The sequence below is a fragment of the Bicyclus anynana genome, chromosome 8 (assembly GCF_947172395.1).
Source record: "Bicyclus anynana chromosome 8, ilBicAnyn1.1, whole genome shotgun sequence".
Lineage (NCBI taxonomy): Eukaryota > Metazoa > Arthropoda > Insecta > Lepidoptera > Nymphalidae > Bicyclus > Bicyclus anynana.
The window spans coordinates 9,629,407-9,656,531 of NC_069090.1; the positions used below are offsets into that span (position 1 = coordinate 9,629,407).

Genomic DNA, 27,125 nt, shown 5'->3' on the forward strand with positions numbered 1-27,125 from the left:
ACAACTGTTTTATTTACAAAATAGAACAGATAACAGAACAACAAATTGTTGTTGTTTTGTTATCAGATGTTACATCATGATAGTTACAAGGATCTAAAAAATAAATAGAATACTTAAATTATAACAAATGGAAAAATTCCCCGCAAGCGTAGAAGGAAACTTTGAGTTTAAGCATTACTTATAACAAATAGTAGGGCCCTGTAACTACAGTTTCGATTGTATATGATCTAGCCTGTAGCCATATGGTACGTCGATTCTCTATCTACAAACGCTAAAGCTTCCAAAATAAAAAAAAATATGGGTTTGACATTCATTATCAAGTTGTCGATCGGATCTATCATTCCCATAAATTTAGATAGTTTTAAAAGCTACAGACCTTAATGATTTTAGTAGTTTTAAATGTTCTTGCTCGTTGCCAAGAAGCATTGCTGTGTTGCTGTCTAAAAAACATGGTTGTCAGTGTAATTACAGGTACATGAGATAGCTTTAGGTTGATGGACACTGAGCTTATACATTGTTGGACGTATACCTTGCAGGCTCTGCCAAGTGTTGTTCCATTTAAAGGCAATGGTTGTCCACTTACCATCAGCTTAAAATTAGCTTGGTCTGTCAATTAATTATCCTATATACTAAAATTTAGAACTAGTTTACACTTATGCTATGCGTCGCATATTATATCAATGTTTAAAAGGCAAAAACTGATAAGGCAAGAAGTATTATTAGTGTTACATGTAACCGATGTACATCGGATGAATCAGGGGCGCTATCATCAGTATTCCCATTATTGGTAGGTTCTTGTCCATCAGTTGTATACTCCCTTCCCCACATACCAAATGTGTATAACTCAGTGTTCAACTTTCTAAGACTGAACATATAAACGGTGTAAGAATCCAGTATTTCTCGTACTTCTTCGAAGAAAACGTAATCGTTAGGTCTTACAGGCATTAGGGATGTGTCTAAAGAGACGGGGAAGTATACCGCCTTCTTCGCTGAGAGATTGTTGTCTGTCTGTGGTATAGGCACAAATGCGGTTATTTCCAAATTTTCAAATATCACAGTGGAGTTCGGTGAATATTCCGGGAATCTGTAAGAAAATACAAGTATAAGACTATGTGCAGTTATAAATTTACCAGTAACCATGGCAACACGTTATTACAATCCCGTACGAAATTTTCAGTTATTTGACATCTTTAGTGTACCGGTCATTTACGGAGCACGCCTCTAACACTTTTGTTTATAACTGTACCTTTGCAGACAACTGGCATTTTGTTTCAACTTATTTCCAGGAGCCTATAACTACATTAAAAATATTTTTGTCAAGCATCCTAAACAGACTGTGGTTACGTAGCGTCTTTGATAACAAAAAGATGTGGCGTTACATCGAAATATGCAAGGAATTGACATAATGTGCTCATTCAAGGACAATATACCTCCTCAAGTACCACAGGCGAATATCAAGAGGTAGCAGGTAAAATCATTTTAATAAACTTAAAAAGAGTCCATAAATGAGTTTTTGATCATTTGACTAAAAATAAAATTAGAAATCCTAATTAAAATTAGGAATTAGGAGATAATAAACGAAAGATAATAGAATAGTAATTCTGTTATATTAAGACAAATTAATTCAATAATGTTCTATATCACAATTATTATACCAGATAAGGAGAAAACGCTTCGTCACTTCAAGTAGCGAATCATGGTGATTACAACTGCCAGGAAGGATAAATTATTATTAGATTGATAGATTAATGTATTTGATACATAATATCAAATGTATCATGGTCTGATAATACACCGTGATGATAATGATGATTGTTTTAAAATAACAACAGCGTAACGCAGTTGTTTTTTTGTTATCTAAAATGTTCTCGTGTGCAAAAATGCTAGAATTATAGTTGCTAATGTCATTGATACTACGTACTAGAGAAGATGTGCCAAACAAAAAACATGTTGCCCGACTGATTGACGTATTTGCTGCACCGCTATAGAACAAGCATGTTACAACATTATTAAGTTGTAACATGTTACAACGTTACAACAATAAGTTGCAACATGTTACAACATTAAGTTACAACAATAAGTTGTAACATGTTACAACGTTATAACAATAAGTTGTAACATGTTACAACGTTACAACAATAAGTTGTAACTCGACGTAAGTTTTCTTGCGACCAAAATCGTAAGCGTTGAGGCGCTTACGCGTTTCGCTCAACATAGTTACTTAGAAACTATGAAGTGCGGCGATAACGCCGCAGTTAAGCAAAATTTAATGGACGGAAAAACCTTTCTTCTAAAAAAATAGTATTCCTGCGGGAGATAGAAAAATGGAACTCCGGCATAAAAATATTCGACACAATTAGTATATTGATATTTTATCACAACCTATTACAAAACCATTATGATATAGTAGGTCTTGTTTTTAATGTGTAAATATTGTAACTCAATAAGTGGTACGAATTGAGTGAATGAAAGTGTCAATCACCAAAATCACTATACGTAGCTATAATATAATCATGATGGCCTCAGGGTACGAAATATCAAAAAAAAACCTTGAGAAGTGTCAAGGGACACCCGGATGTAGGTTATCGCTATCGCTAAAGCTATCAACGAAAAAAAAACATGCGCACGGCGCACGGTTTACAACTATTGCAAAAAGTGTCGTTACAACTTTTGGTCTTAATTTTTTACGTCACCTTTCGCAACGCGCGATAAGGAACTTCGTTCAAATTATCTCTCTTTTGCGTACCTTTGACCACAAGATTCTATGGTATTGTTGGTGCAGGCGTATATGGCGCATAGTCTCGAGCCTCCTGACGCAAACCCGTTATATGTTCTGACTCCACTGAACGCTGCTGCCCTGTATCTGTAATTCTGAATGAATAAATCCACAGATTAATGAAATATATACGAAATAAATCACATGGCTAGGGTCTAGAACTCTAGAATTGCCTTCCAACGCCCTAATTCTGACAACTTTGCTATCTTTAAAGAGTGAATAGGCATCTTCTAGGTGTCCCATTTTAGGTCACATCTATATAATTAGCAGCAGATGAATATACTTGAAAAAAAAATTATTAATAATAAATTTTCAAATAAAAAAGCAATTACATAGACATACATAGAAGTCTTACTTTAGTTCCGTTTCTATTAGTAAACTTGAGGTTGAAGTTGCACACGACATCTCTGTCGAAAAGCGTAAACTCGTATTCAGTGTCCGGTCTCAATAGTCTCGTCTTGTGGAATGGTATAGACAGATCAGTCGTATGATGTAGCCCGTCCTGATCTGTTGGGTCGTTATAGATTGGCCCCTGGATTGCACCAATTACCTGAAGAAATTAAATAATGAATACTTTTGTATTCTGGTGATTTTACAATAAACAGATCTCGTTTATCTATCTATCTATCTATCTATCTATAGGTACTTATAATAAATCTGTAAAGAGGTCAATTCTGTACATGAAATATATTTCCAAAATAACTACCAGGGAGTGATTAATGATCGATACTGATGCCAAAAATGAAATAAGTTAAATTTTTGTTTTTTATCTGTCTGTGTGTTCGTTATAGAAACAAAAACTACCCGACGGATTTTAACGAAACTTGCTACAATTATTCTTTATACTCCTGGGCAGGTTATAGTATACTTTTCATCATGATCAGTAGGAGCGGAGAAGTGACGGGAAATATGGGGAAAACGGGAGAAGTTACTCTATTTTTACAGAGATACTACTGTAAGGGCTGGATTAAAGAGGTGTAAGGGCGGACGAAGTCGCAGGCGTTCGCTAGTACTTGATATTATGAGTATAAAGAGGTAAAGTTTGTGGTGTTGGCTCTGGATCTACTGAATCGACTTTGAAAATCCTTTGACTGAGAGACTTGACTTGACTTTGAGAAAACAAATACTGAAATTGTACCTTAGAAAACCACGTTATTTGTGAGTGTCGTATGCTATATTTTATCCCCGTATTCTCACGGGACCTGGTACTACGCGGGTGAAGCGCGATTTCGGGGGCATAGTTAACGTAGTCATTGGTAATACCACTAATACAAATATAGTACTAATAACAAAAGTTGGTCTATCTGTCTGTAACGTTTTCACAGTTAAACTGCTAAATCAATTTAGGTGAACTTTGGTACAGTGGTAGTGGCTACGGGATTTATGAAAAACAGAAATTCAAGCGAACAAAGTCGCGGGCGTCTACTTGTAATTAATATTATTAAAATACTAGAAATTTACCCGTCCAGGTATCTTAGGAATCCTAGCAACAAGCAATTGAGTAGTAGGGATTCCAGTCATCACACTAAGTAGAGCGCCATTTCTGCCGGAGTAAATTCCAGACCCTAAAATAGTTCAATACTCATTAGATTTAATTGTTTAAGTACTTTCATTAAAACTATTAATTTTTTTATATGACATATACATAGGCTGTGAATCTCAATATGTCAAGAGGGGACGTAATTATAGTGAGCTAAATTAAAACAATTACATTAGATAGGTAGGTATATCAACTCATATATAGGCTCGAAATTGCAGACGATCTACCTACTACTACTACTACTACTACTAGAATCTACAATTTCGAGCGCAAAATCCTCCTTTGTTGAAAATAAATGTAGGTACTTTTCTAGCAAAATTATTCTATTTTATGTGATTATTTTTCCGATTTTCATAATGCAAACTTCATTTATATTATTCAAAATAAGTATCACTGCTATAATATTATACTTACTATAAACACTTGTAAGTACCACTTACCCGATCTTCCTTTGTCAACATCATTAGCTCCTGCTGCTAATAAATTCACGTCCATAACAGAAGCATATGCTTGTTGTACCGATGCAGCTAGTAAAGAAACAGTTGATTTGGTAAATAAAACTTTTCACACAGGAAAAAAATATGTAAAATTGTCAATAAAGGTTCTCAAAGAAATAGCAAAGTTACATTGCGACAATTGTGACTAATGCATTAGGCATTCATAGACCAACTAAAATAAACTTCGTCGTCATCAACCCATATTCGGCTCACTGCTGAGCTCGAGTCTCCTCTCAAAATGAGAGGGTTTAGGCCAATAGTCCACCACGCTGGCCCAATGCGGATTGGCAGACTTCACACACGCAGAGAATTAAGATAATTCTCTGGTATGCAGGTTTCCTTACGATGTTTTCCTTCACCGTTTGAGATGTTGATATTTAATTTCTTATATATCACGAAAATTATTAAGAAAATAAACTTACCAGACAGAAATGGCATTTCTGAATACCATCTGATAGGAGAGACAATGTCAGTAATGTTGTACTTCTGGACCAATTGGATAGCTGGCACTTGGAATAACAAATCGAAACAGGTGCAGTGCCCAAAAGTGACCCCAAAGTCAGTCTCAAACATTCCTAACTCAGGTGTAAATGGTGGAGTGCGTGTGGTTTCACCAAAGAGATTTATTTTACGATATCTAAAATATGTACAACACTCATTAAGAAAATAGTTCAATAAGTCAGCTAATAGAAAGTTCTTTATAGCGAAGTGTTTTGATTTTTTTTTGCTGAAATTCTTCTGTAGGTTTTATTTGTGCTTGCCCGAAGTCGGTCATCATCATCATTAGCAAGAGAAGACTCGTGTCAACAGTGAGCTGAATATGGGTATTCAGCTCACTGTTGACACGAGTCTTCTCTCAGAATGTGAGGGGTTAGGTAATGGCCTAATCCCTCACACCACGCTGGCCTAATGCGGATTGGCAGACTTCACACACCTAGAGAATTGAGAAAATTCTCAGGTATGCAGGTTTCCTCACGATGTTTTCCTTCACCGATTCAGACTGTTTTTAAAAGTTGGTTAAAAGTTAGAGGTGCAGGAGGTTCGAACCTACGCCCTCCGAACCAAAGGCAGAGGTCATACTGAGCTATCACGGCTATACGGCGAAAAGTTGGTAGGAGAAGTTATTTCAAGACATGTTAGTATTAAGAAAGAGAAAAATTGTAAATAATTTAATGAAAGTGAAGACTTGATAACTACAAAATTTCACGGGCTCATTGTTATAAGATCACACAGGGTTCCCCTTGGATTTGGAGTGATTGATAAAGTTTATGGTCGAAAACAATTTATTTTTTTAACAAGAAAAGGCGCGTTTAAATAAGGAACTGTGTGAAACAGAAATGAACATTTGTTCAATGTCATACATTACCTATTAATAACAGCTCCTGTTCTATTAAATACTACGTTGGTGTTGAAAACATAAGCCTTTTCTTCTGGACAAGTTTCCCCATCAACTGCTCCGTTGCTGCAGTCCAGTAACTCTTCCACATTGATGACGACATAGATATCATTCTCCAATGCCGCTGATGATATGGCAACCAGAAACTGTTTTCCAAAAAGGGTATTAATGCGACTACCACGAGTATACGAGTATCATTTAACTCTTACAATAGCATTAAACATCTATGAAAAAGCCTTTTAATAAACTTAATTACATGTATAGGTATGGAACTCTATGGAACTCCCGAAGTCAGTATTTCCTAATTATTACAACTTGTGCATCTTTAAGACGAGAGTGAAAAGGCATTTTCTAGGCAAGCGCGTATCACCTTAGGCCACATCTACACTTACCATCAGGTGAGATCGTAGTCAAGCGCGAGCTTATTCCTTATAAAAAAAACTATAATTTACGATAAGGTATAAATCAACTCTACTTTAGTAAATTGAACAAAAATATGGGTTGCTCCGAATTTAGATGATAATTACGAGACACCGCTATACTTTATGCTCAGTTGCAGAGGCTTAACGGAACAACAAGCAACGTGCATTGGATTGCAACGTTCCTCAGTGGCACTCCATGAGGCTTTCAGCGACCTGGGCGGCCTGCTAAGCTTCTGGAGCGAGCTCGACTGGATGGAGTGAATCCAGCGAGAACCTACAAGGACCCACGTACAACGGCCAATCACATGGCTAAGTGCGGAATTGGCTCAGAAGGAAGAGGAAGAAGAAGAAGTATTTATTAATCAAAACTATACTGCATAATGTTACAGGTTTCAAGATTAGGTACTTTATCCACAATATCCATAATTTAATTATTTTTGTGACTTAATTTTTTAATAATAACTTTCTGGGTTCTATTCGAAAGAGTATAAACATACCTCATTATAAAGTTCTGGATGTAGGGCCGGTGTCGGGTAATCTTTTAAAAGACCGTTGACAGGAACTTCAACATAGTTTGGTAATGTTAATGTTAATTCAGGAAATACAATTATGTCAGCACTCTGGAATAAGCACAGGTACCTATTATTAAATTATGAGCAATCTTTTATTTACAAGAATTACTTCTGTAAATAATAAAGGCTGTTAGAACTTTAAGTTGGCAACACTTTTTTTAACTGGCGGTTATTTTGCCAGCTGTCAAGTGGTTTATGTTCACTTTGGTTCGGCATTTCAACATGAATAGACTGACGCCTAAACAACGCTTTTAAATTGAGAAAAAATATTTTTAAAGTCATGGTTCTGTTCGAAAAACGTATCGTGCACTACGTCCATTTTACGGTAAACATAATCATCAATTAGACCAATTAATTCGATTAACTGTGGAACGTTTTCGCACCACGTTTACTCTAAATCCAGAGACGTCGTACAGTGCGTACAGAAGAAGCCATTACTGCTTTCGGCGTCGCGTAGAGGAAGACTCGAATCTTCTATAGAAAGTCTATCTGCCATGTGTGCAGGGTTTGGATGTGTGTCCATCCATTTAACAAAATCCAACTCGTCCAAGCCGTGAATTGGCTTTCAAGATCGTGCGATTCAACACCGCTAGACTATTTTCTGTGTGGATATGTGAAGTCGCTAGTCTATAATGAAACGATTGACCACTTGGAGAACAACATTCGATGCGTTATTGCCGATATACTTTATATATAATAAAATTGGACCTCCAGATTAACTACGTCCGAGACAGCCGTGGTGCTCATATGCCAGAAGCTTATCTTTCCAATATAGTAAATATGCACATTTAAAAAAACATTTTTATTTTATTCTATTTAAAAAAAAATCAAAAATTTAAAATTCATTTTCTTCAAGTAGACTTAGTTTTCAAGCACTTTTGGAACGTCTATGGAATGTTTGACTATTTGTAAATACTCTAGCACCGGCTCGGAAGGCAGATTCTGCTGAGAAGAACCAGCAAGAAACTCTACATTTGCTCCTTTGAAAAAGTAATCATGCAATATTTCAATAATTTACAAATGTTAACATGATTCAATTTTCTTTTAGTTTCAATGTTCTATACCCCTTACAGGTCTAAAGATTACGTTTTATATTTCTTATATGTTTTCTTGGAATACGAGACAAATAACAAATAATAACATACTTTTCAGTAACACTAATTAAACTAAACTCAAAGGTAAGTTGTAAGTTTATAATGGTTTGCTTGTGTGTACATAAAAATTCTACTAATATAAAAAACGTAAAATTTTAAACCCCTTGAAAAATATAAAAAACATCGAGCAAAGCTCGTTCGCCAAGATAATAAACAATCATAATTATGTATGAATTACCTGTACAGCAGCATCTTGTATTAGTTGTACATAATTTTGCAAATTAATGCTCGAATTTGTGTTCTCCAGATATTCGACCACAGCGCCAACATAATTTCTGTCATTAGGCGTAGATTTCTGTTACAAACACATAAGATACGTTATCTCATATACTGAAGTTTTGTGATCATGCTAAAGGCTTTCCAAAGCTTTGTACCATATACGTGCTTAGTTATTTTGTATTTATGTGTTGTACTATAGCTTGACAAGTTCTTTGATGACACTCCCATAATATGCGGGCGACGGGGGGAAAGACGGGTGTGAAATCGTGCATGCGGGGAAGTGACGTGCATCAGTCGTGGGTTTATCACGCCCCCTGGCCGGACCAACCACCTAGAGTGTTACGAACAAACTTGCCAAGCTATAACAAATAAATATTCTGTTACAATAAGCACTAGAGCTGTTACTAATTGACGTACCTATTTTTTACCTTATCGAAAAAGATCTTATTAAACATGTAAGTACTCACCCTAACAACTTACAGTTTTGACAGTGTTCAGATAAAGCAGTTTATCTTTAATGCTAAAATAAAAAGTTACTGCTTTGTTATTACTTCTCATAAAAATGTAGATAAGTTTGCTACTTATCCTTTGAAAATGCGTGATTAAAGAAATTGTATAGAATAACTAGCTGACGCCGCGCGGTTTCACTCGCGTGGTTCCCGTTCCTGTAAGAATACGGGTATAATATATAGCCTTCCTCGATAAATGGGCTATTTTACACTGAAAGAATTTTTCAAATCGGACCAGTAGTTCCTGATTAGCGCATTCAATCAAACAAACAAACTCTTCAACTTTATAATATTAGTATAGATATCGGTATATCAAGCGATGGTGATGCTAGTACAAGAAAATCATAAAAATATACAATTAATATTTAGAAAACGATAGTCACAATTATTGTCTATAGCGGACACCCGCGACTTCGTCCGCGTGACGTTCGTAATCTTTCAACTACCCCTACACAGACCCTACCCAACCCTATCCCTATCCTACTTTCCTATCCCTTTTTCTATTTTTCCGCATATTTTTTATTTTTTTTCTGTCTTAAGAACCTACTCTTGACAACAACAAACACAAAAAAGTAGTGAAATCGGTTCAGCCGATCACGCGTGATGAAGAAAATTAAATAGTTATATTAAAATTATATTAAAAATAAATTATTAATTACTTCTATACTATTACTATTATAATAATATTAATAAATGGGTAATAGATTAAAAACTATTTTGGTAATATTTTTTCTTAAGTTTATTTTTTTATAAACAGTATCTTGTTTCTCTGAATAAACACAAAAATCAAAAAACAATACGAAACCTGTGCAGAAAATCCACAGAAACTCAAAAAGATAAACAGGAAACAAATGCTCGTCATTGCACTTTGTCAAATCTTATAACACGTACTGATTTAGTCTGTAATTAAGTAGAACTGACATCATCAAACACAAAAATATATTTCTATCAATTTTATTATGGGTAATTCAATTTTATTTCGGTATACCACTTCAATTTAGATAACAGTCTAAAAAGCGCATGTACAGTCAACCAATTGACTTAATCTCAAACTTTATAACTCTATAATATTAAAATTATATTACGTCGTAAAGTTTGTCGACTAGTTGTACCCCTCTGACATAAGGAGAATATAGAAACCAACGGACCATATGATAATAGGGATGATGACTGTTTTTTTAAATGAAATATAAATTAAGAGTATGCTAATAGTAAAGCAATTTTGTAAAAGTAACAGGGTATCTGTGATCATTACTTTCGGAGCTACAGGGATCCAAAGGGTCAGATTTGCGACGCTGCCGCGGATCCCTGAAAAACGCCCCATACAAAGTGGCACGAACTAATGACGTCGTAGGCACTTACTGATAGTTAATTTGTATGGGCGTTCAAACAAAATTACCAATATCTTTGTTATTTGTGCGTTTATGTTTATAGTTCAATTATTAAAAATGTCACATTTAATAAAACGTAAGAAAGATAAAACTGTATGAACTTTTATCTAATTACGATAAAAGATTTTTAATAGATTTTGAAAATTTATAATCTTATTTATTTTGCAAATATCCAGTTAATCTTTGCTTTTTATGTATAAATTAGTTATCATTGACCTTATTTATCCGAATGTATTATAAAAATCAATATATTCAAACCTAGTCATCATCCCCATTGTGTACTATCAGATATGATTATTAATATTCAAGTGGCATCAAGGTGTATTAAATGTAACCTACATGGGTTTTATCACTGCTACTATGAAACCTGTAACTAACCTCTCACCTGTCTATAGCAAGCTATACAGTTCGAACAACAAAACACAGTCAATATTTTAGCTTGTATTCATCAAAAACAATAAAAACCTGTTTATACTTATTTAGTAAACATTTTAAGTTATAGCTTAAAGTCTTAACAACGCTAGAATACAAGAGAAAAACAATATTAAATGAATTCGATGTACATTGGATGAACCTCCATCAGGATCTTCTGTGGTAGGATCTACAACGGTAGGGTCTTCAGTGACAGGGTCTTTGGTGGTAGTGTCTTGAGTGACTGGGCTTTCAGTGGTAGGATTTTGAGTGACATCAGGTTCAGGGGTTGTTGTGGTTGTGGTTGTGGTTGTACTTGTTGTTGTAGATTCTTCTTCGGTAGTGTATTCCCTTCCCCACACCGCAAAACTGTATAGTTCACCGTCGTAATTTTTCAAACTATAGCCGTAATACGAGTATAGTGTAGCGCTAGGGACTTCTAATTCACTAAATTCGTAAAAATCAGGTTTTAACGGCATGAGACCTGTGTCCAAGCTGACGGGAAAATACACTACATTCATCGCTGACGTAGCGGTATCTGTACTTGGTTTAAGCACATACACATTTATAGTCATTTCTTTAAAGACAGCAGCCGATTTCGTCGAATACTGGGAGAACCTGAAAATAAAGAATAAAATGTGTGAAATTTTGGTGAACAAAAAGATACAATAAAAGCGATAGCAAGGTAATAGAGTTGCGATGAATAAACTTCAAAAGAGTTAGTTATTTTTTACCCGACTGCGTCAGAAGGAGGGTAATGTTGGTAATGAGGGTAAAGGAGAGTCACTCTCTCTGAGTATAATAATTTTATTTAATCACCTTTGACCACAGGATTCCAGAGTATCATTTGTGCAGGCGATTACGGAACAAAGTTTCACGGCACCGGTTGCCGCGCCGCTATAAGATCTCACACCACTGTATGCTGCAGCTCTGTACTTGTAAATCTAAAATTTGTAAACGTAAACATGTGTTATATAATGCACATCTAAACAGAGTGGGTCATCATTATTTAATCAAATACGACGAAATGTCAATTATTCATAGACACGGTCTGGTAAAAATAATTGTAAAACTTATGGTCCTATAAAGAACCGGACAAGTGCGAGTCCGAGTATGTTTAGGATCATCATAAACTGTTCATCGTTTATCATCATTTTATTTGTTTATTTGTTCTTGTGGTTTTAGTTACTTGTCAAATTTCATAGTTTTGGCTCTAGGTCAAACCCTACGTACGAATTTTGATTCCTTTGAGTGTCGAAATGTAAGTTCTTAGACGTCAAATTCACGTGATATTCGAAAACATACATACAGTCAAACGTAGAACCTCCTCTTTTTTGTAAGTCGGTTAAAAACAGGCCATTTGTCACGTAAACTTAAAAGTTTCCTTTATTTACAACATTATGGAGCCGTTGATCTGAGTATACGGTTTCAACTTGATATGTCCACGCATTCCCGAAATAAAGGGTCTTGACAGACAGACAGAAAACTAAATGATCTTAGAAAGGTTCTTTTTTGGTATGGAATCCTTCAAATAATTCACTTGTCTTGTCTTTTAGAACAGTTACAAAAACATTAAAAAGGTCAAGTGCGAGTCGGACTCGCGCACCGAGGGTTCTGTATAAACCTGGGCGCTTAGGGCCGGCCGCATACACTAATTTTGACCGAGTGCATGACATCAATATAAAATACATTAACTGACGCACACTTAGGTTATTTCCGAACGAAACAAATTTCACGCGTACGTAACGAGTGCGAGCCTTTGCGATAATATACATTCCGATTGAGGAAAAAAGTAGTCTCTCGGAATTCCAAATCAAAATCTAATTAACAACGGAAAACGAATACGGAAAACGACTGAAGATAATAAAAACCTGAGTATTTAGTACGAATTCATATTATATGTAATATGTAATGCTTGTATCTGTACGCGTGCATGAGTAAAAGAGATTTCGCAATTTTTCCTTTATTTGTGTTATAAGACGTTGCTTCTTACCAAATAACAAGATTCTGAGTTCACGAGAAGTACCTTGTAGATTTTGATTTATTTGCGAGTCGGAAGTTTCAAACTAAGCGGCTTAAATTGCTGTTTCTTTTGATTGCGTTGACATTGAAGTTTTAATTATACGTTTTACGTTCTAGTAACACAGCAGATTTAAGGTAAAAAAACACTAAACTAAAAGTATCCGACGAAAGTTGTTATATGCGTCTGATTACTGAGGACGTGATTTCCCAGATCAAGCTCAAGTTAGATCGTTTATGAAATATTGCTCCCATTTGTTTGTGGGATAGTTCCACCAAATATCTGAAGTTCCACAATGAAGTTTAATTTTATTACAGCATAAAGGTATTAAAGATTTGGTGCGAGTATGAATTTCTATTTAATATCTCTACGCGATGATGAGGAAAAGAGAAAAGTTTATTTTTTTTAATATGATTTGACTAAAAATTTTTTGTTTTCGCAATTGTTCTTTTATTTGTCCTACTCGTATAAAGACGTTGCTTCGTAACAAATTTTAAAATTCTCTGTTTACGGAAAGTACCCTGTAGGTTATCATTAATTACTTTAAATTATAAACAGGCTTAGCTTAAAATTTTATTTCTTAAAAGTATGAGTATAACAAATGTACTTAATCATTATGAAAAAAATAATATAGTAAGTATTATTATTATTATTCCAGATAATCATAGTCAATATGTATATCATAGTATATCAATTAATTCATACATCCCCTGATCAACTCTCCCAGGGGCTGGGGAGACATGAGCCACATCTCATTTTTTTTAAAAAGTAATTCAGCACCCAATATATTTATCATACTGCCATTCTATTAATGTATAACGATACCTATTTAGGCATATGCTCTACTTGCAAAAAATCGAGCTGCTACCACTTACACATCCAATTTTAAATACGTTTAAGTAAAAAGGGGGTCAAGTCTCCCGGACTTCCCCTAAGTATTATTTATAATTCATCATCTTTTAGGAAACTTCGATCTTTTGCTTTGTCGTATATAACATTTTCTATTTCAATGTATCTTTTAACATCATCTTCGGTGAAGTTTTTCAATATAACTCCATCTCTCTGGAATACTCGACCCCAAATACCGAAAGAAATAAGTTCTGTTTGGGGTAAATTGATTTTGTTTGTTATTTGAACGCGTCCGTCTTGATTTAGTTTATTTAACTGATCTTCATAATCCCCATTCTGTATCTGATCCTCTTCGTACGTGAAGTTTGAAGGTTCGAGTGGAAACATATTCTTTTTGATTGAAATAGGAAAATATTCAATATCGTTGCATTTTAAAGTATTATTATATTGTCGACGATATATCATTTTAACTTCAAGTTCTTGTATTTTGACAGTGTCTTCTTTGGGCCTGCAATCATAAAATATATAATATATTATGCTTAATTAAAGGTGTTAGGTTATGTAGGTATAATAATTTTCATACTCTTTCTTTTCTGATTATATCTCCACAATAGTATGTAAATATTTAATATATACTGTGTTTATAAATTTAAATTAATTTATATTTCTGTCATGTAGACAATGGTAAAATGTAAATTTTTAAATTTCAATATATTTTGATTAATATTCCTCCCCAACCCAAATAAAGCCAATCCTTATTCTGTACTTGCTTGTTTCCATCACAGGTATTTCAATTACCTACAGACAGGTATCGATGAAGTAAATAGGTAATATCCAATTAATTGCTTTACTAGGATTTCTATACATCTCATCATGTAAGTTACATACCCTATAAACCCTCAGTTATATAATTACCAGTAAATTTATAGATTGTTTCGATCCTTATAGATTTTTTTGTAATACTCTAATCCGTCAGGTCATTTTTGAGTTTTTGCGTAACTAACGGAAAGCATTTCGATTTGATATCAAAGCGTTTAAGCGATTTACCTGTAAACGCAACTCTTGAGATCGTCTGTTTTACAAGCAGCTACCAAACAGCCCACAGTGCCTACGTCGCGTTTAGAGTACAGGTTAGCACCGTCGTGAGCAAAGGCTCTATAGAAGGGTGCCTGAAAAGTGAAACACTTTGACTAAGATGGATCTCATAAACACTAATGTTAGAGTGTGATCCTATCTCTTGATGCTTTGATCCTGGAGCTTGATGTACAATATTTTTGTAATCGGTTCTCGATATTTTCCTTCTTTTCAATTGTCAAACTAACTGCCAAAGAATTACATTTATTATGCAACATAACAACATTGGTTTCATTAACGACGATTCGGTCAGCAATATTTTTATGTATTGCATAATGAGTGAACATTCGTATTAGTAATAACTAATAATGATGAAATATTAATTTGTACATTTAAACACTGCACCTTAATATCATCACCATCATCATCATCGTCACCATCATCACCATGGTGATCGTCGGCGTCGTTGTAGTCATTATCATTATCATCATCATCATCACCCTGGACTCGAACCAAGGCCCCATGATCCGAAGCGACATAGACTGATAGAAGTATTACGAAGCAATGAACTAAGAATTATGTTATCATAATTGATAATAATCATTTGATCAAAATCATCATCATTAACAGCCCATTACTCACTGTTGAGTATGAGCGTCCTCTCAAAATTAGACGAGTTAGGCTAATAAATAGTCCACCACACTAGCCCAATTGGTAGACTTCACACACGTAGAGAATTAAGTAAATTCTTACGAATGCACGTTTCCTCACGATGTTTTTCCTTCACAGTTAAACACCTTATTACTATATTAATTAGTAAATATTACTTATATATCTACAGTACATACATACATAAGCAATAAAAAATAGGTAACTTATTAAGTGTTATGTAACCAGCAATGTTGAATTGTTAGTAAAAATACTTGTAATAAATATACATATTACTTACCTCAATTGTTAAAATACAATAATATTATAAATCACCTCACCAACATGCACTAAATACGTATTAAATAACATCATTCCACTAATAAGTAAGTATGAACCGTTACTGCAGTATTAAAACATTAAAGCATTTTCAATTAACGCAAAATTATAATTATAAATCAAGGCGTAGGTATTTTATTAATTTATGTTAGTTCTATCACCAATTGTTAATAACTGCTTGACAGTAAGCATATCTTTTTCATGCAAAACCTAAGTGTAACTTATAAAAACAATGTCAAGGATATATAAATATAAAACCTTACATTTTCTCCAGTTCCCTCTTCCATTACTAACGAAAAAACGCATGTTAAGTTAGTGTCGTGGAGGAGAAAATTATTACTTCCTGGTGTCAACAGCCTGGTAGTGTGGTCAGGTAGCGATGAATCGGTCAGGAGGTATAGATTATCTTGTTCAGTAGGATCGTTGTAAATAGGACCCGGCGGTGCGATGCCAGTGCCATCTACCTGTAATACATTGCTTTTATTTAATACAAACATATAGCAGTAATGCCACGAGCTCCATCTCCCTCCAGCTCGGAGGTCGAGGTGGAACCGCCGGCGGCGCCCACAACAGCGCCCAAGACCCAACGCTCTGCTTTGAGGAGAGGAGGAACAGAACCCACTCCAACAGCCACATCGCAGGCCCCACCATCAGTCGCCCTCAACCAGCCACACCCCCATGGATTAGACAGCCGTCATCCGGGTGGTGGTGGAAGCGCTGATGGCCGGGCTTGCAGCTTCTCTCCAAGGCTAAGGGCCAGTGGCAGCCATTCATGCAGGAATGGCAGCTCTGTAACGCCATGCCACAAACTAAATACACAGTGCGAAGGCCCCCACCTCTACTGAATGCGAGGCTGCCCCGACGCAGGGCAGAGCCACCGGATCTAACCAACAAATCAATAGGCCAATGGCCTCAACCCCGAGAGGGGTTGGAAGAAAACGCCGGGGGAGCAAGGCCCCCGACACGCCCGGGCAATGAGGCATTGCCTGGAGGCCAATTAACCAGGCCCCCGCTCCGTTCACATGGGCCGGAGAATACCCACACGTCGGAAATTAAAATACATTAATAAATATATTCGTCTTGTAAATATATTAGGTCGTAGTAAGCGTAGCCTCTGGTTAATGTGGTATTTAGGTCATAATTTTTTCTCCTTCTCCTACAACTATTGTTGAGGTGTCATTCGATTCGGAATATGCGATTCTGTATTCCGTGGTAGATAGTTTTTGAATACATTGAAAGGTAGCTCGTTTTAATTGCAAACGTTGGATTGTGGGTGTGTGTGTGTGAAAGGAACACGTTTTAACAAGTAACGACTTTTACATAACCAACCCCAGTACAAACAAAACATTATAGGTGACGAGTATTTCATCATTAATGGCCCACTACAGGGCCAGGGCCTATAGCCATGCGATACGCCGATTCACTTTCTACAATCGCAGTCTTCAAAAATTAAAAAAATGTATGGGGATAACATTTACAATCGACAGTTCATGTGATCATGATATCGATAGAATCTATCATTCCCATTCTTTAGCGTTTGTAGAAAGAGAATCGACGTGCCCCTCTCCTTACTTATTTGGAGAGGGGCACGTCGAGAGGGGTGTAAGGGGGAGGCTAGTACCAGTCAGTCTCCCCAACTGCCAACCTGACCTGCTCGTGGTGCACCCTGCAGATGGACCGACGAGGCTCTGGCGACCGACGAATGGCGGTATATCCATTCCCACAGGCTAGATTACGAAATGCCTCAGGCCGGTGTCGGGCAGCAGCGACACCGGCGCGAGTAATCTAGCACTGCGCTGGCCAACCCGCATGCCCAGCGTGGTCAGTACTGGGCAAAACTTAGTATGGACTACAAAAACGTAACACAGCCCCTAGTCCCCGGCAGCCCCGCTATTCCTGGCTCTGGCAGCACCTTCCTGGCACGTTTACAAATTGTTCTCGAGAGTCATTACGAATCGTCTCGCTAATAGGTTCGACGACTTCCAGCCTCCCGAACAAGCCGGTTTCCGAAAAGGCTTTAGTACCATAGACCACATCCATACGCTGCGGCAGGTTATACAGAAGACTCGCGAGTTTAACCAGCCACTATGCTTAGCGTTTGTGGACTATGAGAAAGCCTTTGATTCGGTGGAAACCTGGGCTGTGCTAAGGTCATTGCAGAGATGCCGAATTGATTACAGGTATATCCAAGCGTTGAAGTGCTTGTACGAAAACGCCACTATGTCAGTCCGTATTCAGGATCAGACTACGAGGCCAATCCAGTTGCAGCGAGGAGTGCGGCAGGGAGATGTGATCCCTCCGAAGCTATTTACCGCCGCACTGGAAGACGTCTTTAAGCTTCTGGACTGGGGCGGACTTGGCATTAACATCAATGGCGAGTACATCACTCAACTGCGGTTCGCGGATGATGTAGTCATCATGGCACAGACTCTGGATGACCTTAGTACCATGCTCAATGACCTCAGCAGCGTTTCTCAGCAGGTGGGCCTGAAAATGAACATGGGCAAAAAAAAAATTATGTGTAATGCTCATGTATCGCTCCACCCAGTTATAGTTGAGAACGCTGCACTCGAAATTGTAGACGAATACATATACCTAGGACATATGATCCAGTTAGGTAGGTCCAATTTCGAGAAAGAGGTGAACCGTCGAATCCAACTCGGCTGGGCTGCATTCGGGAAACTTCGCGACATCTTTTCGTCCAAAATTCCTCAGTGCCTGAAGACAAAAGTCTTCGAACAGTGCGTGTTGCCAGTGATGACCTATGGTTCCGAGACTTGGTCGCTAACTATGGGCCTGATAAGAAGGCTCAGAGTCACACAGCGGGCGATGGAACGAGCTATGTTAGGAGTATCTCTGCGTGATCGAATCAGAAATGAGGAGATCCGCAGAAGAACCAAAGTCACAGACATAGCTCAACGAGTTGCGAAGCTGAAGTGGCAATGGGCGGGGCACATAGTTCGAAGAGCCGATGGACGTTGGGGTCCCAAAGTGCTGGAATGGCGACCCCGCACTAGTAAGCGCAGTGTTGGCCGACCCCCCACCAGGTGGACTGACGACATCAAGCGAGTCGCAGGGATTCGCTGGATGCAGATGGCTCAGTATCGTGATGTTTGGAAGTCCCTACAAAAGGCCTATGTCCTGCAGTGGACGTCCATCGGCTGATATGATGATGATGATGATGATGACGTCGAGAGAGGATAGCGGACTTAGGGTGATACCTGATGTTAAATTCTACGACTACTAGCATTTAAAATGAACCCGACCAGCTGCTTGTCGTGCTATCCAAAACACCATGGTACCAACTTCGCAATTCCGGGCTGAAACTGAGAAAAAGAAAGAAAAGCTCAGTATTTCATAGCCCGGCCTGGATTCGAACCAAGGCCTGTTTATCCGAAGCCACGTAGACGGATAGAAGGACTAACGAGGCAGTACTCAGAAATTATGTTATCACAATTGATAATAATTATTTGATCAACTAAAATTCTAATCTATATATTTTTAATGCAAAACCCAAATCACACCTACTTTGAAGACAAAACGGCAGTCATTTCCTTAGAAATTATGTTATCTTGATATTAATCAATAAAGATTAATAAAGTTAATAACGGTTTAGCCCATTAACGCCCACACAGTAATGGCTTGTAAACATTTTTAAAACATGTATGATTCATTGAATTAATATTGACTGTATAAATTTCAAATCAAATCTTTTATTCAGTTATCAAAATTACAATGACATTAGTAAAGGGCTGATTCTTGTAAATGCTAGATCTGTATTAGAAGGCCCAAAAAGGTCAAAGACATACAAAAATAAGAATGTTTTATTTTCTTTATTTAATCAGATACAAGCCCTCAATTGCGATCTCATTGATGTTAAGTGACGAAACAGTCTAAGAAGCGAGCTTACTTAGCAGAGGTACAAGTTTATTCTACCCAGCCCCTATAGCCAAATGGCACGTCGATTCTTTTTCTACGATCGCAAACGCTTCGAAAACTAGAAAAATGTATGAGAATGACATTTGCCATCGACAGGTCACGTGATCAAGATCTGTCAATCCCATACATTTTTGGAAATCCCGACGTTCCACTTGGCTACGGAAACTTTGACGAAATCGACGCGCATCGTACTGGTATGCCGCATCGTACTCGAAATAAACTTTGACAGCTATAAAGTTTGACCCGCAACAAAATTTAATCTCTTTCAAAATATAAATTGTTGACTTGACATTACCTGTCCAGGTACCTTAGGCACCCTCGCGACGAGCAGTCTAGTTGTAGGGACGCCTGGCATTATGCTTACTAATGCTCCAGCCTTGCCGGAATAAATACCTGAACCTGAAAAAAAATAAGACATTTATGGTCTCACTGTGAACATTTTATTTTTATTAGAATAAAATGTTTGTTTACCTGCACTTCCTACTTGAACATTGTTAGCTCCAGCTCCCAAGAAATTCACATCCATAGAATAGGCGTAAGCTTCTTGAATCTGAACCGCTGGTGAAAAAAAAGTTGTGTTAGGTAATTTTTTTTAAATATTTGAAAGTTATGGCAATATTCTTTTTATAAAATAGTTTACTTGATCGTAGTTATTTTCCCGATAATAACTTACCAGTCAAATATGGTAATTCAGAGAACCACATGGTGGTAAAAACAATATCAGTAATCTTATGCTTCTGAACTATTTGAATAGCTGGCACTTGGAACATCAGGTCGAAACAGATGAAGTGTCCGAAGGTAACGCCGAAGTCCGTTTCAAAAATGCCTAAATCCGAAGATAAAGCAGGAGTTCGCGTGTACTCTCCAAACAGATTGATTTTGCGGTACCTGACATTAAAAAAAAAAATTGTTAAAACATTTCCTAACTAAAATATCACATACAACAAAGCAACCTAATCACATATGAGTATTGATACTGCATTGGAATTTGGAATTGTCACGTTGGTCTAGTGTTTGTCCTGTGGGTTTCACGATGTCCTGGATAGAGCTGTGAAATACTGAGCATTTATATCTGCCAAGAAATTTTCAGTATTAGAATCTTCTATTCTTATATTCTTAGCTCAAAGTGAGGAAATCCATCCCCGTGCCTCAGAAAGTTAAAAACCGTCGGGTCACTATCGTTAACATCTGTTAGTGGTCATGAAGTAATATAACAGCCTTAACCCTACAACCTGCATTGGAGCAGAAAGTGACTAAGATTCATAAATAAAACTTTCTCCTATAAAAAGAAGCTGGGTACTGTACTGGCGTTAAAATAGGCTAATGCCTTAATGCTTAAGGCTAATGGTTAAAATAACTGCACAGGTACTTTAAAGAAATGTTCATGATCGCTTTGGCATAACATTTTACCTATCTATGACCGCACCACTCCTGTCAAACACCACATTGGTGTTGAAGAGGTAGAGCTTTTGCTCCGGGCAGGTCTCTCCAACGACGTCGCCGGTACTGCAATCGACTGACTCCTCCAAATTAACTACCACGTATATTTCGTTTTCCTTTGCCGCTAATGATAAGGTGACGAGAACCTGAACATGGAAATAATATCATGTTAAAACCTTTGTGTCCAGATTACTAGTACCTTGGGACTTAGATATACAAAAAAAAACAGAAAGATAAAGAAATCTAATAAACAATAAGAAATTAATAGAAGCAATAGTTACTTTGCGAAAGTTTTTAATAAAAGTTAAAAATTGATATAATTTGCGGTTTTCCGTAAAAATCCAACCGATGACGCCACCAAAACCCTACAAAAATCACTCTGAAACCAAAGCAATCTCAGGATGTTCACTCTTTAATGTTCACTTGCCTATTTTAACAAAGTTATTTTATTTTAACAAAGCTTCTCTCTAATAATAGATAGCCTTTTTTACGACTAGGTATTTACATTTTATGAAGGCTGAAAGTTTATTAGCCTATTCTCCTACCATAGGTAAGTAGCCAATCTTGGCGTTCGAACTATGGTGGCTTTGGAATGTGTTCAGGGGTCCAGATCTTCCAAGTGTAAAGCATATTTTTGTACTATTCGGCAAAACACGAAAAATCATGTCTCCAGCGGCTGGTCACTTAGCCTCAAAGCCAAAATGTAAAAGCCGATATAGACATGATTTATTTTTAGTTTTAGTTGGTAAACATTCATCCATAATTACGAGTAGGTATGAAAGAAATTGAACGTTTTTGACTAGGCAGAACAGGATATACCTCGTCATAAAGTTGTGGATGCGACGCTGGTACGGGGAAGTCCTTCAGAGTGCCGTTTATAGGAACCTCTACATGGTTGCGCACAGTCAATGTCATCTCAGGAAACACCACGATATCGGCATTCTGTAATCAGAAAAAAAGTTTATAGCAGAATTCCTGACTAATTTAGATTAGGTATCAACTATCAAATAATGTACAATATAGATAAAATTGTATAAATACTGCTATAAATATGCCGCGTAATTTATAGCGGTAGGCTAACTTTCAGTCGTGATTACGAAGATCTAAATGTATTAAAGATATAGTTGCTGGATCAAACAGGTGGCCCAACTTATGGTAACTAGGCAAAGATAATATATCGCTTTATAGCAACACTGCAAAGAAACATTTTGACGGGCTCCGTGGCGCAGTGGTATGCGCGGTGGATTTTCACGATGGAGGTCCGGCTGAGATTTTCTTAATATTATTGGTCCAGGGTATGGCTAGTGGGAGACTTCGGCTAGTTACCACGCCAAAGACGTACCGCCAAGTGATTAAAGCGTTCCGGTACGATATCGTGTAGAAACCGAAAGGGGTGTAGAATTTCATCCTCCTCCTAAGTTAGCCCGCTTCCATCTTAGAGTGCATCATGCTACCATCGGTTGCTATTGTAGTCAAGGGCTAATTTTTAGAGAAAAAAAAAGAAACTATTTCAGCTCGTACCACCGTCACTAATTAACCCATCGCACTGCAAGACACCGGGTAGGTTTCCATTCCTATGTCATTGACATCCCTAAAACTCATTCTTCTTCAACTTCTTCGTTTCTTATTGGCATGGCTAGCATAACTTTCTCCCGAAGTCAGTGTTTCCTGATTACCTGATACAACCCGAAACACGGACCCGGGTCCGAAATATATCGATATTAATTAATAAAAGTTAAGGATTTCTTATGAAACTTAATTTCAAAACTTATTTTCTCAAATTTTCCAAACGTCAAAAACGCTGCGTGCGTGCGTGCGTGAGTCTGTGTGTGTATCTTTATACTCTAGCCATATGTTTTCTGTGCTTTAGCTTACCTGTTGAGCAGCATCTTGTATAAATTTGACATAATTTTGCAAGTTGACGGCGGCGTCTGCTCGCACCTCGTACTCTACAACCGCCGCTACGTAGCTGGCATCACTGGGTGTAGACTTCTATAAAAATAACATTTCTATAGAAATATACATTACTTTTCAAGTAAAACTAAACTAGCAGAACGGGCATCCGTTTAGCTGGGGAGCAGAGGAGAGAGAGGGAGGATATAACTCTTTTTACCCATCGATATATTTACCTTAATATTTCACAAAGGAATCCCTGAAACTAAATATCAAGTGTTACAGCCCCACCTTTTTAAAGACACATCAATACCTCAAGATTTGAGATAAATGAGTAAAAAAATCATCCCCTCTTTACTAGTAGGGGACCTACCAAGAAAAAATTATCAAGATGTTATTTTACAACTGTATCGACATTTAGTAACCTATAACCATGCTAAATTACAGCTATAAAGTATAGTAAAAATCTCCGATGACCATAAAGATTAGAAAGTCAGAGGACTATAAGTAAAAGAAAATTTGAGGAACACACGAAAAAGCACTACCAGGAGACGAACTTCAACAAAAAAATACGACAATGAACGTTAGGTTTTCATATATACATACTAACACGATGTCATAGTTCTCTAAGTCACGTCAATGTCATATCTGGGTCACATCTGGGTCACGTCAGTCTAGGGTTGCAAACATTTCTTAAGAAAAATATAGTATTTTTCAGATTTAACCATACAAAATATATATATAGTACGCTTAAAGAAAATATTGTATTTTAGGAAATAAGCGAAAAAACACGTTTGTTTTTATAAAAACCATATTTATTTACACTTAAGTATTGTATGTGTCAATAAATTTTGTCTTAAGTAAATAAGAGATATTATATTATTATTTTCCAAGTTATTCACGTTAAATATTTCGAAAACCAAAAGCTCATTAATTATTTCTCGTTAATTTTAAGTGCGGTTAGATAAGATGGTCGTAGAAGTTCGAATACGATGATAATGTTCTTAAAATTTAAAGTTCATAAAGTTTTGAACATATAGTATTAGCATACTATATTTCTGCAACAGTATATAGTACGCAGACCCAAAATATAGTACAATATATATATATAGTATAATAATATTATAGTACGGTTGGCAACCCTACGTCAGTCACATACAATTCACGGTCAAGTAGGTAGTTTGACGTAGTGTATAATTTTTTCGATGCTTGTCAAGTTCACGTTTTAACATTTTGGCTACAATTTCGCAAACCAAACATTCTACGTTACCTGATCGGAATATTGTATAAAAAGAAGTCCAACGAGTTGAATCCAAATCATAAAATCCATATTAGTCTACAAACCAGGTTGTCTCTTATCACAAAATGTATACGAGTATACCTAACATAAGAGCCGCGACTATCCGGGGAATAATATAATATGGTTTAAAAATATTATGCTAACCGGCAGTACTGACGTACCTAACCAATATCAATACTTCGCGATTCAATACAGAGCCTGGATACAGCTGTTTGTCTCTTTCTTACATGAGAGAACTTGTAACTTGAACTGACCTACCCTTACCACAGAATACATATTACTATCACTACAACAACTTACAGTATTTACTGTACAATGTTTTCGTTTAGCTTTTCTCAACGTCCCCGTCATGTAATAATTAAATAAAGCTATATAAAATCATCAGTATCAAGGCCTTTTGTAATGGCCCCCTACACGGTAAAACTAAAACTACCCCCTCCTTATTGGAGGGGGTAGTTTTATCCGGGAAAAAACCCTATTATCTCGGATAAAAACTACCTCCTGTCGCGTGAATTGGGGACGTTTGCGAATATTTATTGTTTAAAAAATATTTGCTTATTTGTTATCTATATGAATAATATATATAATATAAATAATAATTATTGAAACGGCTTTCATATCACGACATATTTAACAAGGTGATAGCTGACATCAAAGCTTACTAAAATTAATAGCCGAAATTTTAGGGTTTCTAGGTTACATTGATATTTCTACAAAATCTCTATCTTCAGTGCAAATTAGTAATACGCTAAGTACACCCAAATTATAACAGCAGAAGAACCTAAATACCTATTAGACAGTTTATACCTAAGATTTTTTTATTTTGTGACTCTATCAAGCAGTATTAGTAAGTAACATACAGAATAATGAAAATTCATCAAAATTGGTTTAGTGGTTTAGCCGTGAAAGCCTTTAGACATAATAAATGACAGACTTATTTTTGCAATTATAATATTAGTAGGTGCCTATATGGATTTTCTTTTCTTCATAATATTTATTTCATCTAGAGCCTACAAGTTTCGACTTTTAAAAGTTTTTAAGAAAATTGTAAGACGATTAAGGTTATTAAAACTCACTACCAACATTTTATACAAGTAGGTATATAATAATTCTAAAGGTTAAATTCTGAGTTGTATTATATGTACCTACATGTTTATAAAAAATTTAATAATTTAAATATAGTTGAAATTTACACAGACAACAGAAAGAATATTTTATATGTAATAAACACTTGACATCACAAAAATATTTTAGAAGGCAATAAATTGTTGTAGATAATAAAAAGCTTTGCCAATTATGTATTTTATGTTTCAATGTTATCCATAAATACAAGAAAACCAAATCCAATGAAACGAATAAAACTAATGAAAATCAAAATAAAAATTAATACAGAACCTGTGACGAAAATCCAAATAAACAAAGCAATACAAACAAACAAAGGCCACCCATTACACTGTGTTTGCAATTACAAAATGTACGTATCGCTTCTCACTGTCATCCGAACAAACTGGCAAGCACTGCAGGAAAATATAGTTGTATTTATATAGAGTACGTTTCCATTACCTACGACTTAAGAGATAACGGATATCATGTGCATCGCAAAATCATACGGCATGAAAATATACATTTGATTTTATCAAATTTATACTACGCTAACTCATAAAAGTGAACTTTACAGTAGATGCTTGTAAAGATTTGTAAAGCAAAAAAATATATAAAGGAGATGGTCCAAAATTGTATGGAGCCCAGGATCAGTCATTGTACTCTGGCGGAATTAAAGAAAATATTTTTATAACTATGTATGATTAAACAAACCTAAAAATTTGCTTTAATTCTTTCGAAATAATATTCATTCTCTCTCAAGAAATGCAGCAGTAATATAGGTAATAATGGCGGGATGATGATGTTTTAATGCAGTAGTCGATTTGACGTTTGCTGTCAATTGTAATGTCATAGTTGCTTTAAGGGCGCCATCTTGATATTACGCAAAACCATGGGTTTTAATTTTATTTATTTCTTTTTATTTAGTTAGATTTATTCACTTATTTAGATTTTAATAAAATCTTTGTATTTTTAAAATTTTAATGATACGGGGTACAAGAGTGGACCTGAAATGGACCATCTCCTTTGGTATACCCTTAATATTTAATGTGTTCCTTGTTTATATCCCATTTTGATTTTCCTTTAGCTATTTATATTTTTGATTTAGCGGTAGTTAGCGATATAAATATACGTTTTTCCTCAGTAAATTTTTACATTACATACACGACTAACTAATCTTAGCGTAGCGTGTCATAGGCATCTCAATATTTTTATTAACACTCCTCAATGAATATTCCCCAGTTTACGTTAAAATTAAGTATATTATTATATATTATTATTGTTATGTTAACATTTCTTAGTAATAAAACAATGCCATATTTTTTTTAATAACTTATATCTGCATACACAATGACAAGTATAGTTAGATTAATGTAAGCAAACCAGCGGTGCGTCCATTCCCCGCATACACTCCGCTAATAATAGTAGTTAAATAGAGTGATTTTAAAAAGTATGTAAGTATATACTACTTAGCATAGTTTAAAATTTGTAGCAAATTTTTGCGTATTTCATTACAATTTTTTCTCACATAAAATAACTTATTTGAAGACATAAACATAAGAAAACGTTTTCGCCAAAATTCAAGCTAGCGTACTATAAATTGTTGGTATCGCTGTGATCGTTTTATGGTTAGGT

General features: G+C 36.0%; 2 protein-coding genes across 3 annotated transcripts; both read right to left on the reverse strand.

Annotated features, from left to right (window-relative positions):
• On the reverse strand, positions 1-13,711 carry LOC112057278 (vanin-like protein 1). Its single transcript, XM_052882868.1, has 12 exons — positions 13,706-13,711; positions 11,707-11,831; positions 11,040-11,505; positions 8,536-8,652; positions 7,129-7,251; positions 6,180-6,355; positions 5,236-5,450; positions 4,757-4,843; positions 4,238-4,341; positions 3,132-3,326; positions 2,747-2,871; positions 1-1,084 (listed from the first exon to the last, which is right to left on the reverse strand). Exons 1-12 carry the CDS (start codon positions 13,709-13,711, stop codon positions 685-687), a joined length of 2,139 nt encoding a protein of 712 aa, XP_052738828.1. The 3' UTR covers positions 1-684.
• LOC112055975 (vanin-like protein 2) lies at positions 10,905-25,901 on the reverse strand. 2 transcript variants are annotated; one of them, XM_024096286.2, is made up of 12 exons: positions 25,785-25,901; positions 23,072-23,188; positions 22,016-22,138; positions 21,167-21,342; positions 20,430-20,644; positions 20,228-20,314; positions 20,052-20,155; positions 16,081-16,281; positions 14,804-14,925; positions 12,881-14,264; positions 11,707-11,831; positions 10,905-11,505 (listed from the first exon to the last, which is right to left on the reverse strand). In XM_024096286.2, the coding sequence occupies exons 1-10, from the start codon at positions 25,836-25,838 to the stop codon at positions 13,850-13,852; spliced, it is 1,614 nt and encodes a 537-aa protein (XP_023952054.2). In that variant the 5' UTR covers positions 25,839-25,901; the 3' UTR covers positions 10,905-11,505; positions 11,707-11,831; positions 12,881-13,849. The 2 variants fall into 2 exon arrangements, with proteins under 2 accessions (XP_023952054.2, XP_052739027.1); XM_052883067.1 differs by having other exon boundaries at positions 12,197-14,264.
• Between the last annotated feature and the right edge of the window lie 1,224 nt (positions 25,902-27,125).